The 11,209-nt window shown below is 47.7% G+C and overlaps 2 protein-coding genes across 4 annotated transcripts; one reads left to right on the forward strand and one right to left on the reverse strand.

Moving 5' to 3' along the window:
- The first annotated feature begins 484 nt into the window (after positions 1-484).
- On the forward strand, positions 485-4,918 carry LOC129358910 (zinc finger protein OZF-like). 2 transcript variants are annotated; one of them, XR_008605849.1, is made up of 3 exons: positions 485-775; positions 2,386-3,938; positions 3,991-4,918. XR_008605849.1 is itself a non-coding variant. In XM_055028157.1 (2 exons), exons 1-2 carry the CDS (start codon positions 688-690, stop codon positions 3,864-3,866), a joined length of 1,569 nt encoding a protein of 522 aa, XP_054884132.1. In that variant the 5' UTR covers positions 485-687; the 3' UTR covers positions 3,867-4,918. The 2 variants fall into 2 exon arrangements, 1 of the variants encoding a protein (XP_054884132.1); XM_055028157.1 differs by having other exon boundaries at positions 2,386-4,918.
- An 81-nt stretch (positions 4,919-4,999) lies between these two features.
- On the reverse strand, positions 5,000-8,724 carry chp2 (calcineurin-like EF-hand protein 2). 2 transcript variants are annotated; one of them, XM_055028174.1, is made up of 7 exons: positions 8,596-8,724; positions 7,250-7,322; positions 7,083-7,157; positions 6,888-7,012; positions 6,752-6,813; positions 6,131-6,253; positions 5,000-5,394 (listed from the first exon to the last, which is right to left on the reverse strand). In XM_055028174.1, the coding sequence occupies exons 1-7, from the start codon at positions 8,660-8,662 to the stop codon at positions 5,341-5,343; spliced, it is 579 nt and encodes a 192-aa protein (XP_054884149.1). In that variant the 5' UTR covers positions 8,663-8,724; the 3' UTR covers positions 5,000-5,340. The 2 variants fall into 2 exon arrangements, with proteins under 2 accessions (XP_054884149.1, XP_054884151.1); XM_055028176.1 differs by lacking the exon at positions 7,083-7,157.
- Positions 8,725-11,209: the final 2,485 nt, after the last annotated feature.

Here is an 11,209-nt window from a genome sequence, read left to right on the forward strand (position 1 = left end):
CGAAACCTTGTATGCTCATTCACTGTAATGTCTATGGGAGGTGAAAACTAAACACTCTGTCTCCATGCAGGGAAGGCCACGGGAAAAACAGCCAGTTCCCAAATAACTGTCTGGGGAAGTTCAGCAACCCTGGAAACTTACTTCAGTAGACACATCTTGGTTCATTAGTTTGTACACCGTTTCCAGCTGCACAGAAAAACACCTTGACTGTGATTCAAAAAACATTACATTTATATGACACATAAAGGAACATCATTTAATACGAATAAAACCTCTTCACAAAATGAAAACAGAACTTAAAATAGTCAAGCGCAGAGTTTTCATGGAAGCGCAAACTGCCACAAAGCAGCAAAGACCAATTATTTAGTTGGTTGGTTAAATATTTTAGGCGGACCCTGTCCTTTACACTCCGCTCCAGCAGGTGGCGGTGTGCGCCTCGAGGCGGCGTTCTGCTCCACCATTAAACACAAAGAAGCTGCCGAAGACGAAGAAGATGGAGAAGAAGGAGCGCCGTCCTTCGTGTTTTGTCGGGTTTTTGTCCGCGGAGCCGCAGCGGGAGAGTTAATGAAGCTGTAAGGTGGAAACAGCAGTTGGTGAACTCTGGGAAGAAGAGAAACGGTTTGAGGCTCCGCTGGAACCGCTCAGTAACTGTTAAAGGAAAGTTTGGAGAGAGAAAAGCTAGCAGAGATGTGGAGACAGCAGGTCCAACAGCGACTGGACGCAGCGGAGCAGCAGGACTTGGATTATAATCCGCTGGACCGGCTCCACAGATTAGGTCTGTATGCTTCTGTCAGCTCTGGGTGTTTAGCTGCAGCTTTACGCACCGAGAGAACAGCTCTGATGGATTGGCACGTCAGCGCGGCCGCCATGTTGTGAGTGGCAGAAGCAGTGGTGTTTGAACAGCTTCCAGTCCAGAGACATGAAATGATCTCATGGCTTCTTCTCGGAATTCGGTGCATTTTTGCAAACCATATCATGCAAACCACATTTTTTGAGTAAATCCAGAAATTGAAACATCCACGTGTCTTGGTAATGTAACATGTAAATGTATTTAAAAAATTATGTTTTGAAAACTTTTCTGTGTTGAAGCGTAGAGGTCTGGCTGTTAACTGCTCACTGAATATAAAACCAATGAAAATAGCCAGAAACTGCAAGTTATTTCTACTAATATAAACATTTTTACATCTACTTTAACCGAAATAAAAATATGACAGAAAAACACAAGAATTCTTTATAAAACTGCATTTTTTAACCATGTTCCTGCAGTAACACAAAATCCTCCCTCCGTTTTATAAATTATGGTTCAGTCCAATTTCCTGGAAGTGACGTCACTGCAGGCTCTTCCTGCTCCCACAGCAGACGTTTAATTGTTGGGAAAGTTTCTTACCTCTAATTGATTATTTGTATCTGCAGCTCAACCTTTTAACACTTTACATCAAGTTGTCATTTTCTATTTATCAGCCTAATTATCAGAATCAAATAAAATATATTTACAGTTATTTTAGTCAAAGAACAGGTGACCTCAAAGGAACTGGAAGAATTAGTTTAATTATGTTATGGAGTTAAACTCATCACTGAGAGCAAAAAATGTACCAAATTCAGAGAATCAGCCTGATGACTTAATATAGAATATAAATTCATATATTTTAAATTACCATTCAGGATGTTTTGACTTTGTCTCGTCAAAACATATTTTTAGGTATCTGGAATGTAATTATGGTAGCAGAGAGTTTATGTAGAAACTGCCTGCCATACGATTGAATTGTCAGAATAACTTTGACTCCATAATGCCTGAAATTATATCCAATTGAACAAAAAGCTTCAGGTCGACCTCCTGCCTCATCTCCAAATGATTAGTGGAAAATCTGCGTATTCTGAAAAACCTATTAGCAAGGTGTTTACAAAGCAGCCAATCCAAGAGCACCACTTATTATCCCTGCTCCTGATTGGCTGAAGCCGCAGTGCAGGTGAAGGTGACTAGATGTTAGCTGCTGTAGTGCTGAGATGATTTCTACTGTACATGTCGATGCATTTTGTGTTTCAACTATTTAAAACCCTTTAAATACCATCAGAGTTCAGAAACCAGGCTGCAATAGATCTTTGTTATTATTACAGGCAGCGCAGAAGCTCCGCCCACAAACATGCCGCTCTGTGTGGCGCCAAGGACACAAAAAGAAATCAGGCTTAATCATAATAACATTTCAGTAAAATGTGAGCTGTGCAGAGTGGAGGTGGTTCTGATGACGTATCGTCTGCTCTGGTTCTGGTGTAAACGGACCTGCTTTATGCATCGATTCATTTATTCATCGATTCATTCAGTCTGCATCCAAACTGCAACGGCCTGATGACAAGCAGGTGTTTGACGGCGTGTCTCCTGTGTTCCAGTGTTCCCTGAAGACGTTCAGAAGCTGCTGGTTAAAGAAGAACAGAGTCCAGACCCGGAGGAACCGGGCCCGGAGGAACCGGGCCCGGAGGAACCGGACCCGGAGGAACCGGACCCGGACCCGCTGCCCGTCCACATAAAGGAGGAAGAGGAGGAGCGCCGGATCGGTGCGGAGGAAGACCACCTGGATGACGCCACCAGGTTTCCAGTCATCAAAGTCATCGTTAAGAGTGAGGACGAGGAAGACGATGTTCTGTCGTCACGGCTTCACCAGCTGCAGCACGGAGACGTTCCCAGCAGCAGCAGCTCAGCGGAGCAGATGAAGGCAGAGGCGGATGAAGAGGATGGTGGAGCAGCTGATGAAGGCAGGATTCATGCCGACTCCTCCATTTCTTCAGAGACTGAGGTCAGCGATGAAGAGGATGACGCTGTGGCGCATCCTGACTCCCAGCCGAACCTCCCGTCACACGTTGCTTCTGAAACCACAGACATGAGCAAAGAGTGGAAGGAGAGCGGCGCTCCAGAGTCCCGGAGTGGAAGCGCCGTCACAGTGAAGTGTTTCATCTGTGGTGACTGTGGAAAAACCTTTAAAAAGAAACATTACCTGAACGAGCACATCAGGAGCCACACGGGGGAGAGACCGTTCGGCTGTCCCGTCTGCGGACAGAGGTTCAGCCTGAAGAAATGTCTGAACGTTCACGTGAGGAACCACTCTGGGGAGAAACCGTTCTGCTGTGATGTCTGCGGACAGAGGTTCAGCCTGAAGAGGACGCTGAACGATCACCAGAGAATCCACACGGGGGAGAAACCGTTCAGTTGTGATGTTTGTGGGCAGAGCTTCAGCCTGAAGAAGACTTTAAATGACCACCAGAGGATCCACACGGGGCAGAAACCGTTTAGCTGCGACGTCTGCGGGCAGACCTTCAGCCTGAAGACCACTTTAAACAGACACATCCAGATCCACACCGGACAGAAAGCCTTTCGCTGTGACCTCTGTGGACAAAGGTTCAGACAGAAATCCACTTTGAACCGACACATGACGATTCACACAGGACAGGAAACGTATCCCTGTGAGGTCTGTGAGCAGAAATTTGAGCGAAAGACGCATCTAAACATTCACATGAGAGTCCATGCAGGGCAGCAGGCGTTCTGCTGCGACGTCTGCGGACAGAGGTTTGACCGCAAGTCCAACCTGAACATCCACCAGAGGATCCACACCGGACAGAAACCGTACTGCTGCGGCTTCTGTGGCCAAAGGTTTGGCAGGAAGTCAAACCTGAACCGACACATGAGGATCCACACAGGAGAGAAATCCTTCTGCTGTGAGTTCTGTGAACAAAGGTTCAGCCTGAAGACGAGTTTAAACGACCACCTGAGGATCCACACGGGAGAGAAACCTTTCTTCTGTGACGTCTGTGGCCAGAGATTCCGACAGAAGTCGACTTTAAATATTCACATGAAGATCCACACCAGGCAGAAGTAAAGCTCTGCTGGTGGGGAATCACCCGGCTGACAGCCAGAGGTTCTCCTGGCGAGGGAACGGTCCGTCCTCCAGGTCCGTCCTCCAGGTCCGTCCTCCAGGTCCGTCCTCCAGGTCCGGCCTCCAGGTCCGTCCTCCAGGTCCGTCCTCCAGGTCCGTCCTCCAGGTCCGGCCTCCTGCGGGTTCCTGTTCCCTCCCTGGATTCTCACAGCTGAATCAAGTGATGGTTCATCAGCAGAGCCTCACTCCAGTCCTACAACTCGATTCTTTACCATCCAGCTGCAGAGGAACATTTCATATTCTCATGTTACCGTCCAGCTGTTGAGCCAACGTGAAGAAGTTCCCACAGAGTTTGTGGGAACTTCATGTCCTTTTATTTCAACATGTTCATTTCTAAAACCCTCTGGAGTCTCAACCGTCAGGTTTTTCTGCAGAACTAAAAGCTCAAACTATGAATGTGATGATGTGTGTTGGAAGGTTTGTATCTTTGCTCTTGAATGAATCTCTGGTGCATGAAACGGTTTTGCCAAAGTCTTAGTTTAGGAAAACTAAAAGAATATATGAGAAACCATGTAAAGGAAAACTAATTATTATTATTCTGTTTTCTGAGTCCGATGGTAAAGGAGCTGAAATATTCTGAGTGAATAAATCTGTTCTGTAAAGGAGTTCTGGGTTTTGACTTTGGAAACGATCAAATAAAGTTTGATCCAGTTGAGAAGGAGCCATAATTACCAGCAGAACCATCATGGCAGCAGGAAGGTCCAGAGACCAAGTCCTCCAAGTATTTACAGGTCCAAATATTCGGGGCCCCCGGGGGCCTTTAACCTCTGGTTGATTGTCTTTGTTGCTGGTAGAAACTGGTCTGTTTTCAGTCCCTGCTTCTGCATTGCCCTGGTAACGAGCTGCACCTGCTCAGGTAAGAGCGAGTGATGAACGAGTGATGAGGGAGTGATGAACGAGTGATGAGGGAGTGATGAACGAGTGATGAACGAGTGATGAACGAGTGATGAGGGAGTGATGAGGGAGTGATGAACGAGTGAAGAGGGAGTGATGAACGAGTGATGAGGGAGTGAAGAGGGAGTGATGAACGAGTGATGAGGGAGTGATGAACGAGTGAAGAGCTTCACCACAAACCGTTGGAAGCCAAACATTCATTTTTTAATAAAAGCCAAAACAGCAGGTATCGACATGTTGACTTCAGCAGTTTCAGGGACGGGCTTCATGAACTCGTCGAGGCCGTCAATCCATCAAACGTCTGAGAGTCAAACAGGAAGTTCTGCTGCAGCTGCTGGTGGTACCAGCTTTACAAGATGTTTTGACACCTTCATCCTCTTGGCTTCAATCATTAACAAGGAGTAAAATTTGACTGGGTTCTGTCCGGAAGTCGTGTGGGGCGTTCTGGAGGAAACGGGTCCAGGATGGAACAGCAACAGGTTGGGAACGAGTCGCCCCACCTGGTCCCAGGTGAATGAAATCTTTACTCCAGGAAGCGAACGCTCATCTTCTGATCGATGTTCACTTTCTCCAGCGACTGGAAACAGAACATTTAAAACCAAAGGTCAAGGGTCATCAGCTTATTTAAGATCTGAAGAATAAATACTCTTTTTTTAAACTTGTATTTACTCTGATACGTTTTATTTAGTATCTGCAAACAGGCCCCAGTGAACAGACATCCTCCAAGCCACCAGGGGGCGTCGTCCAACAGATGATCTGGAACCAAGCCACAGTAAGGCCAGAACACAGTGGGAGGAAGAAAGAAAACATGGAAGCTCTTACAATGTTGCATAAAGGCAGCAGCAGCATGACAGAGTCCAGACGCCCCCTGGTGGTCTGGAGGACTTGCTCTTTGTGAGTTTGCAGTTTTTCCCTCCTGTTGTATTTGCAGCATTTTGCTTCGCATTTGTTTGTGTGTTTTGCAGTTTGCATCATTCATATCATGTTCGCCGATTGTTTTGCCGTTTCTTGTGCATTGCCAGCTGTCGCCCATCTGGCATCTGCAATCAGGTTTATATGATCGGTCAGCTGCTTATCAATACATCATAAGAACACCGATCAGATCAATTTAAGTCATTAATTGATCAATGTGTCTCTAATCTGGCTTTTCTGGTGCTGAATTGGGATGCATGTCTCACCTCATCAGGACCGTTGAGGTTTTGTTCCATAAATCAGATTTTGTTCTGTATGTTTGGGTTGAATTGATGCGAGCTGAGAACCCGTCACATCCCTCCTGATGGACCGTCAGGGTTCTGCAGCCGAGCCGGACCCACCTTCCTGAACTCGTCGAAGCAGATGGCGTCGTCCCGGTCCAGGTCGGCCTCCTGGATGCCGCGCTCCGCGATGCTCTGCAGCTGCTCCTCCGTCACCTGCAGCCCCAGCATCTCCCTCAGCACCTGCTGGATGAAGCCGGGTCAGAACCGGAACCACCATTCTGTCCCGACGACAGAGACGCTGCAGCCGGAAACGACCAGCAGCTGGTGAAGGTAGAACGTTCTCTTTCAATTCTGCACTTTTATAGAAATATTTTCACTGTCGTTTGGTATGAGGCAGATCATCTGAAAGAAATCGAGCTCCTCTGGCTTCTCCCAGAACAAACTAGAACCACCAATCAGAGTCAGGAGGCGGGGCTTAGCGCTGTCAATCACCTTTTCAGACAGCAGTCTGTCATGAATGCTAGGCTAGTTAGCATGAGCACCAATAAGCAGTTTTCCTGTAACAGTAAGTTCTTTCTCCTCTATTAGGAAATTTAGCCGCAAGTACATGAGAGTGATTGGCAGCACTAAGCCCCTCCTCCTTACCAGGCCAGAGGGGAGATCAATCTGTCCCGATCATCACATAACGAACGGATTTAATAAATATTTTAAAATGAAAGACGAGGTTTCTGAATGGACCTGCAGCAGCTCGGTTCTGGAGATCTTCCCGTCTCGGTCCCGGTCGTACAGCTGGAAGGCAACTGAGGAGGGACATTTCCTGAATCAGGACAGCATTTCCAGGAAGCTTCAGAGAAAATGACAAACCCAGACTGACATTTGAGTTTCCGGTTCCGGCTGTTGGCCCGCTCCGGCTGCACGGCGGCACAGGTCCGGTTCTTCTCCATGGGACGGAAGTGAGCCAGAACCCGGACAAACGAGGGGAAGTCCACCGCTTCCTGTCTGCAGAGAGGAAGGAAGGCTGAATGCTGCTGACTTCCTGTTCAGGCTCAGCAAAGGTCCGGTTCTGTACCCCGGCTGGAAAAACGCTCCGACGATCCGGTCTCCGATGGGATTCAAAGACAGCTCCGCCTCCAAGTCCTCGGACCTGAGACCCAAACAGAACCGACCTGAGACCCAAACAGAACCGACCCAAACAGAACCGACCTGAGACCCAAACAGAACCGACCTGAGACCCACCTGAGGTGACCCCTGCCGTGTTTGTCCAGGAAGCGGAACCGCTCATGGAGACGCAGGAGGTGGGCTGCAGAGACTGGAGGGAAAACAGTCGGGTTTAATCTGGTTCTGGAAACTCAGGAACTCCAGAACCAAATGAATGAAGGCCAACTGGAGCAGGAAGTCCAGGTTCTGGTTCTGGTCTGCACCAGATGAATAATTGGATGAATTAATTGATCAGTTATTGACAAATAATAGACTGGAACCAGTTTCCTTTGCTGGTTCTGGGTTCAGTTAGTCCCAGTTGAATTTGGGCCCCATTCGGGTTCAGCTGGACTCTGACGGTTCTGAACTGTTCTGGTTCCGGCCCAAGTTCAGGAGAACCCGTTCAGTTTGTGTTTCTCCTTTGCTTCAGTTTGACATAAAAATACAATCAATAAATCAATAAATAATCTGAATATTGATGAATAAATTATAGTAATGACACTGTATGGACGCCTGGGGGCGCTCTTCACTCAGCTGCTGCCATTATGGCTCTGATTGTACCAATATATGATAAATGGACTTGCCATACAGCTTCTGGTCCAGATGTCATCAGTTTATTACAAACTTCCTGAAATATTCAGTTATGTTCCTCATAAATGTCGATCTTTAAACTCTAAACCTGAAATAATCTAAAATAATCTTTAAACTCTAAACCTGAAATGATTTGAAATGATTTAAAATATTTTAAAATAATCTAAAATAATTTGTTTTCTGAGGTTCTGCAGCATGAAGACGTTTTATCTTCCTGTCCAGCTTCTCTATCAGGGAGGAGAGCAGAGGAGGAGACGCAGATAAACGACCCGATGAGACACACACACACACACACACACACACACACACACACACACACACACACACACACACACACACACACACACACACACACACACACACACACACACACACACACCAAGCGGTTATTCTCAGTACATTAAAGAAAACAAAACTAATTTCATTCTGGCAGATAATTTCACATTTTGTCAGGTTTAATCTGCTACATGTTAAAATCCATATTTTAGAACTAAATTAAAACAAACGACTTTATCTCGCTGAAAATGAGCTGAAATGAGTTTTTTCTTATTTAAATGCTATTTTAAGATTCATTGTTTCTGCAGTGAAACAGAATCAGTTCAGACCTTAAAGTTCAGATTCTGATCATTTTCTATCATGAAGAAATGTTGAATGAAAACATCCTGCCTGATAAAGACCGAACAGAACCATCCAGAACCGAACCGAACAGAACCGTCCAGAACCGAACCGAACAGAACCATCCAGAACCGAACCGAACAGAACCATCCAGAACCGTCCAGAACGCCGAGGCTCACATCCGGTTTCCTGCAGGAGCTGCTGGCCGTCCGGGACGAGGCTCAGGCTGGAGCGACTGGAGCCCATCTTGCTGCCTGCGGCTGCCTGCTGTGCTACTGCTGATCTGACCAGCAGCTCAGCCAATCACATCTCAGCAGATAAATCCACCCGCCTGCTGTTCTTGCTGATCAGGAACGCTGACGCTGCAGATCTTCAAACGTGAACATCAGACACAATGAAGCACAGGAAGCAGAACTTCATGGACTGAAGGAAAATCCTCATCAGAGAAACGACTTTATGTTGCGTAGGAAAATTTCATTTTATGACCACTGGGCTGGTTCTGGCCCGAAGCCAGAACCAGCAGAACCAGCCTGGCAGCATAATGTAGGCAAACATCCACCAGAACCGACCCAGATCCGTCTCTGAAGTTCTGGTTCTCCAGAGATCCTCAGTAGGACCTGGACCCACACCAGAACCAGGACCAGAACCTGGTATTTTTTGTTCTGACCCTCCATATGTTCAGCTATTGGGATCAATAACTGATCAGAATCCCCATGAAGAGTCGGCCTGAGCCTCAGCTGGACACCAGGTGGCGCCGTTTCCCCAGAGATCAGAGCCTCCCGGTACCAGGAGTACCGGCCGGTCCGATTGTTGTTCTGAACCGTTTATATAATCAAATGAAAACTCTGAATTTTTATTAGTAATTATTGTCGAACCAGAACCGGCCCAGACTGCGGACTCCAATTTTATTTCTGTTTTGTGAATTTTAAAAATGTAAATATTTCTGATGGTTGGAAGGAAACGGCCCGCAGCATGAACCACCTCTGGGCTGGGTGAGTCGGTCCTCTGGGTCCAGGTTCTGTCAGCTGGATCGGGTTCTTCATGCAGAACTTCCTCCAGATTGAAACTTTGAGGATTTTCTCTCTTGATTCTCAAATGGAAATCTTAGATTTAACAACATCTGTTTATTTGGAAAACTTTGTTTATTCGCCTGGATTATGAATCTTTCCCCAAACTGCAGAGATTCATTCAGAACCTGATCAGCGGCGGAGGGTTGTGCAATGTAACGGTCGCCGTGCTGATCGGGTTTCTAATTTACTGGAACCTTTTCCTCGTCACTTTCAGGCTCTGCGGTTCTTTCCAGGCCTGAGAACAAAGGCCAGGAATGTGGAGGCGGCAGGCGACACGTGGGCGGGACGAGAGCCGACAGGTGGAAGAAACGCGACGCGTGGCGAAGCGACGGCTCCGCCCCCACCTGCAGCACACTGACCTGCAGCACACCGACCTGCAGCACACCGACCTGCAGCACACTGACCTGCAGCACACCGACCTGCAGCACACCGACCTGCAGCACACTGACCTGCAGCACACCGACCTGCACCACCCCCCCTGCAGCACACTGACCTGCAGCACACTGACCTGCAGCACACTGACCTGCAGCACACTGACCTGCAGCACACCGACCTGCAGCACACCGACCTGCACCACCCCGACCTGCAGCACACCGACCTGCAGCACACCGACCTGCAGCACACTGACCTGCAGCACACTGACCTGCAGCACACTGACCTGCAGCACACTGACCTGCAGCACACCGACCTGCAGCACACTGACCTGCAGCACACTGACCTGCAGCACACCGACCTGCAGCACCCCCATCAGGAAAACCCAGCCAAACCACAGAACCCTGCTCACCCTAACGGACAGAAAGCTCCAGAAAAATGTTTCATTTCATACACAAACAGAACAAATCAGAGAGAAACGACCTCTAAGAGACCTACCTGAAGGTCAAAGGTCACAAATCAAACTAAATGAGGAAACTGAGGGTCAGCCGATCATGGCTGACCCTGATCGGTCAGTGACATCACAGCTGCAGGTAAAAGCCGTCATCTTTATGTCAGATGACGGCTGATGCTGATTGGACGGTTTATTTTCCTGTGTTGCAGTGAGCGTCCAACCTGAAGGTCAGAGGTCAGGGAGGAGTCGGTCTGCAGACAGAAAGCCCCGCCCCCCCCTGAGAGACTGATGGATTAATAACTGACACAGTGACAGTGCATAAAGATGTGTGTGTGTGTGTGTGTGTGTGTGTGTGTGTGTGTGTGTGTGTGTGTGTGTGTGTGTGTGTGTGTGTGTGTGTGTGTGTGTGTGTGTGTGTGTGTGTTTTGGCGGAGCTCCAGCAGGAAGCAGCCTTGTGACCCGACCTGAACCGGGTCGACCTGCTTTCATTCACACTGAAACAGAAACGATTGATAATGATCTGAGGGGTGATTCCAGCAGGAGGAAGATCTTCATCAGATCTTCATCAGATCTTCATCAGATTATCAATCCTGCAGATTACAGGCGACAGCTGGAGGTCAGGCGAGGAGGAAGAGGAGGAGGAAGATCCCACTGACTCCAGGCTGAGACCCAAAACTCCAGCAGGGAAATTCATGTTGGAACCAGGAGCAGAACTTTTTTCTGCTGATAATCTGGATGATTGAGCAGGAAGCAGAAACTCAGTTTATCAACAGGAAGTCACTTCGCTGAGATGGCAAACAGGAAACAGTTCAAGGTTCAACTGGCCTAAAATAAACCAGCATCAGGGAAAGTGAAGGAGCTTTTTGGATGAAAGGTGGAAAACCTTCAGGAAATGAG

This window comes from Poeciliopsis prolifica, unplaced genomic scaffold (assembly GCF_027474105.1).
Source record: "Poeciliopsis prolifica strain line A6 unplaced genomic scaffold, Auburn_PproV2 SCAFFOLD004, whole genome shotgun sequence".
In the NCBI taxonomy this organism is placed as follows: Eukaryota; Metazoa; Chordata; class Actinopteri; order Cyprinodontiformes; family Poeciliidae; genus Poeciliopsis; species Poeciliopsis prolifica.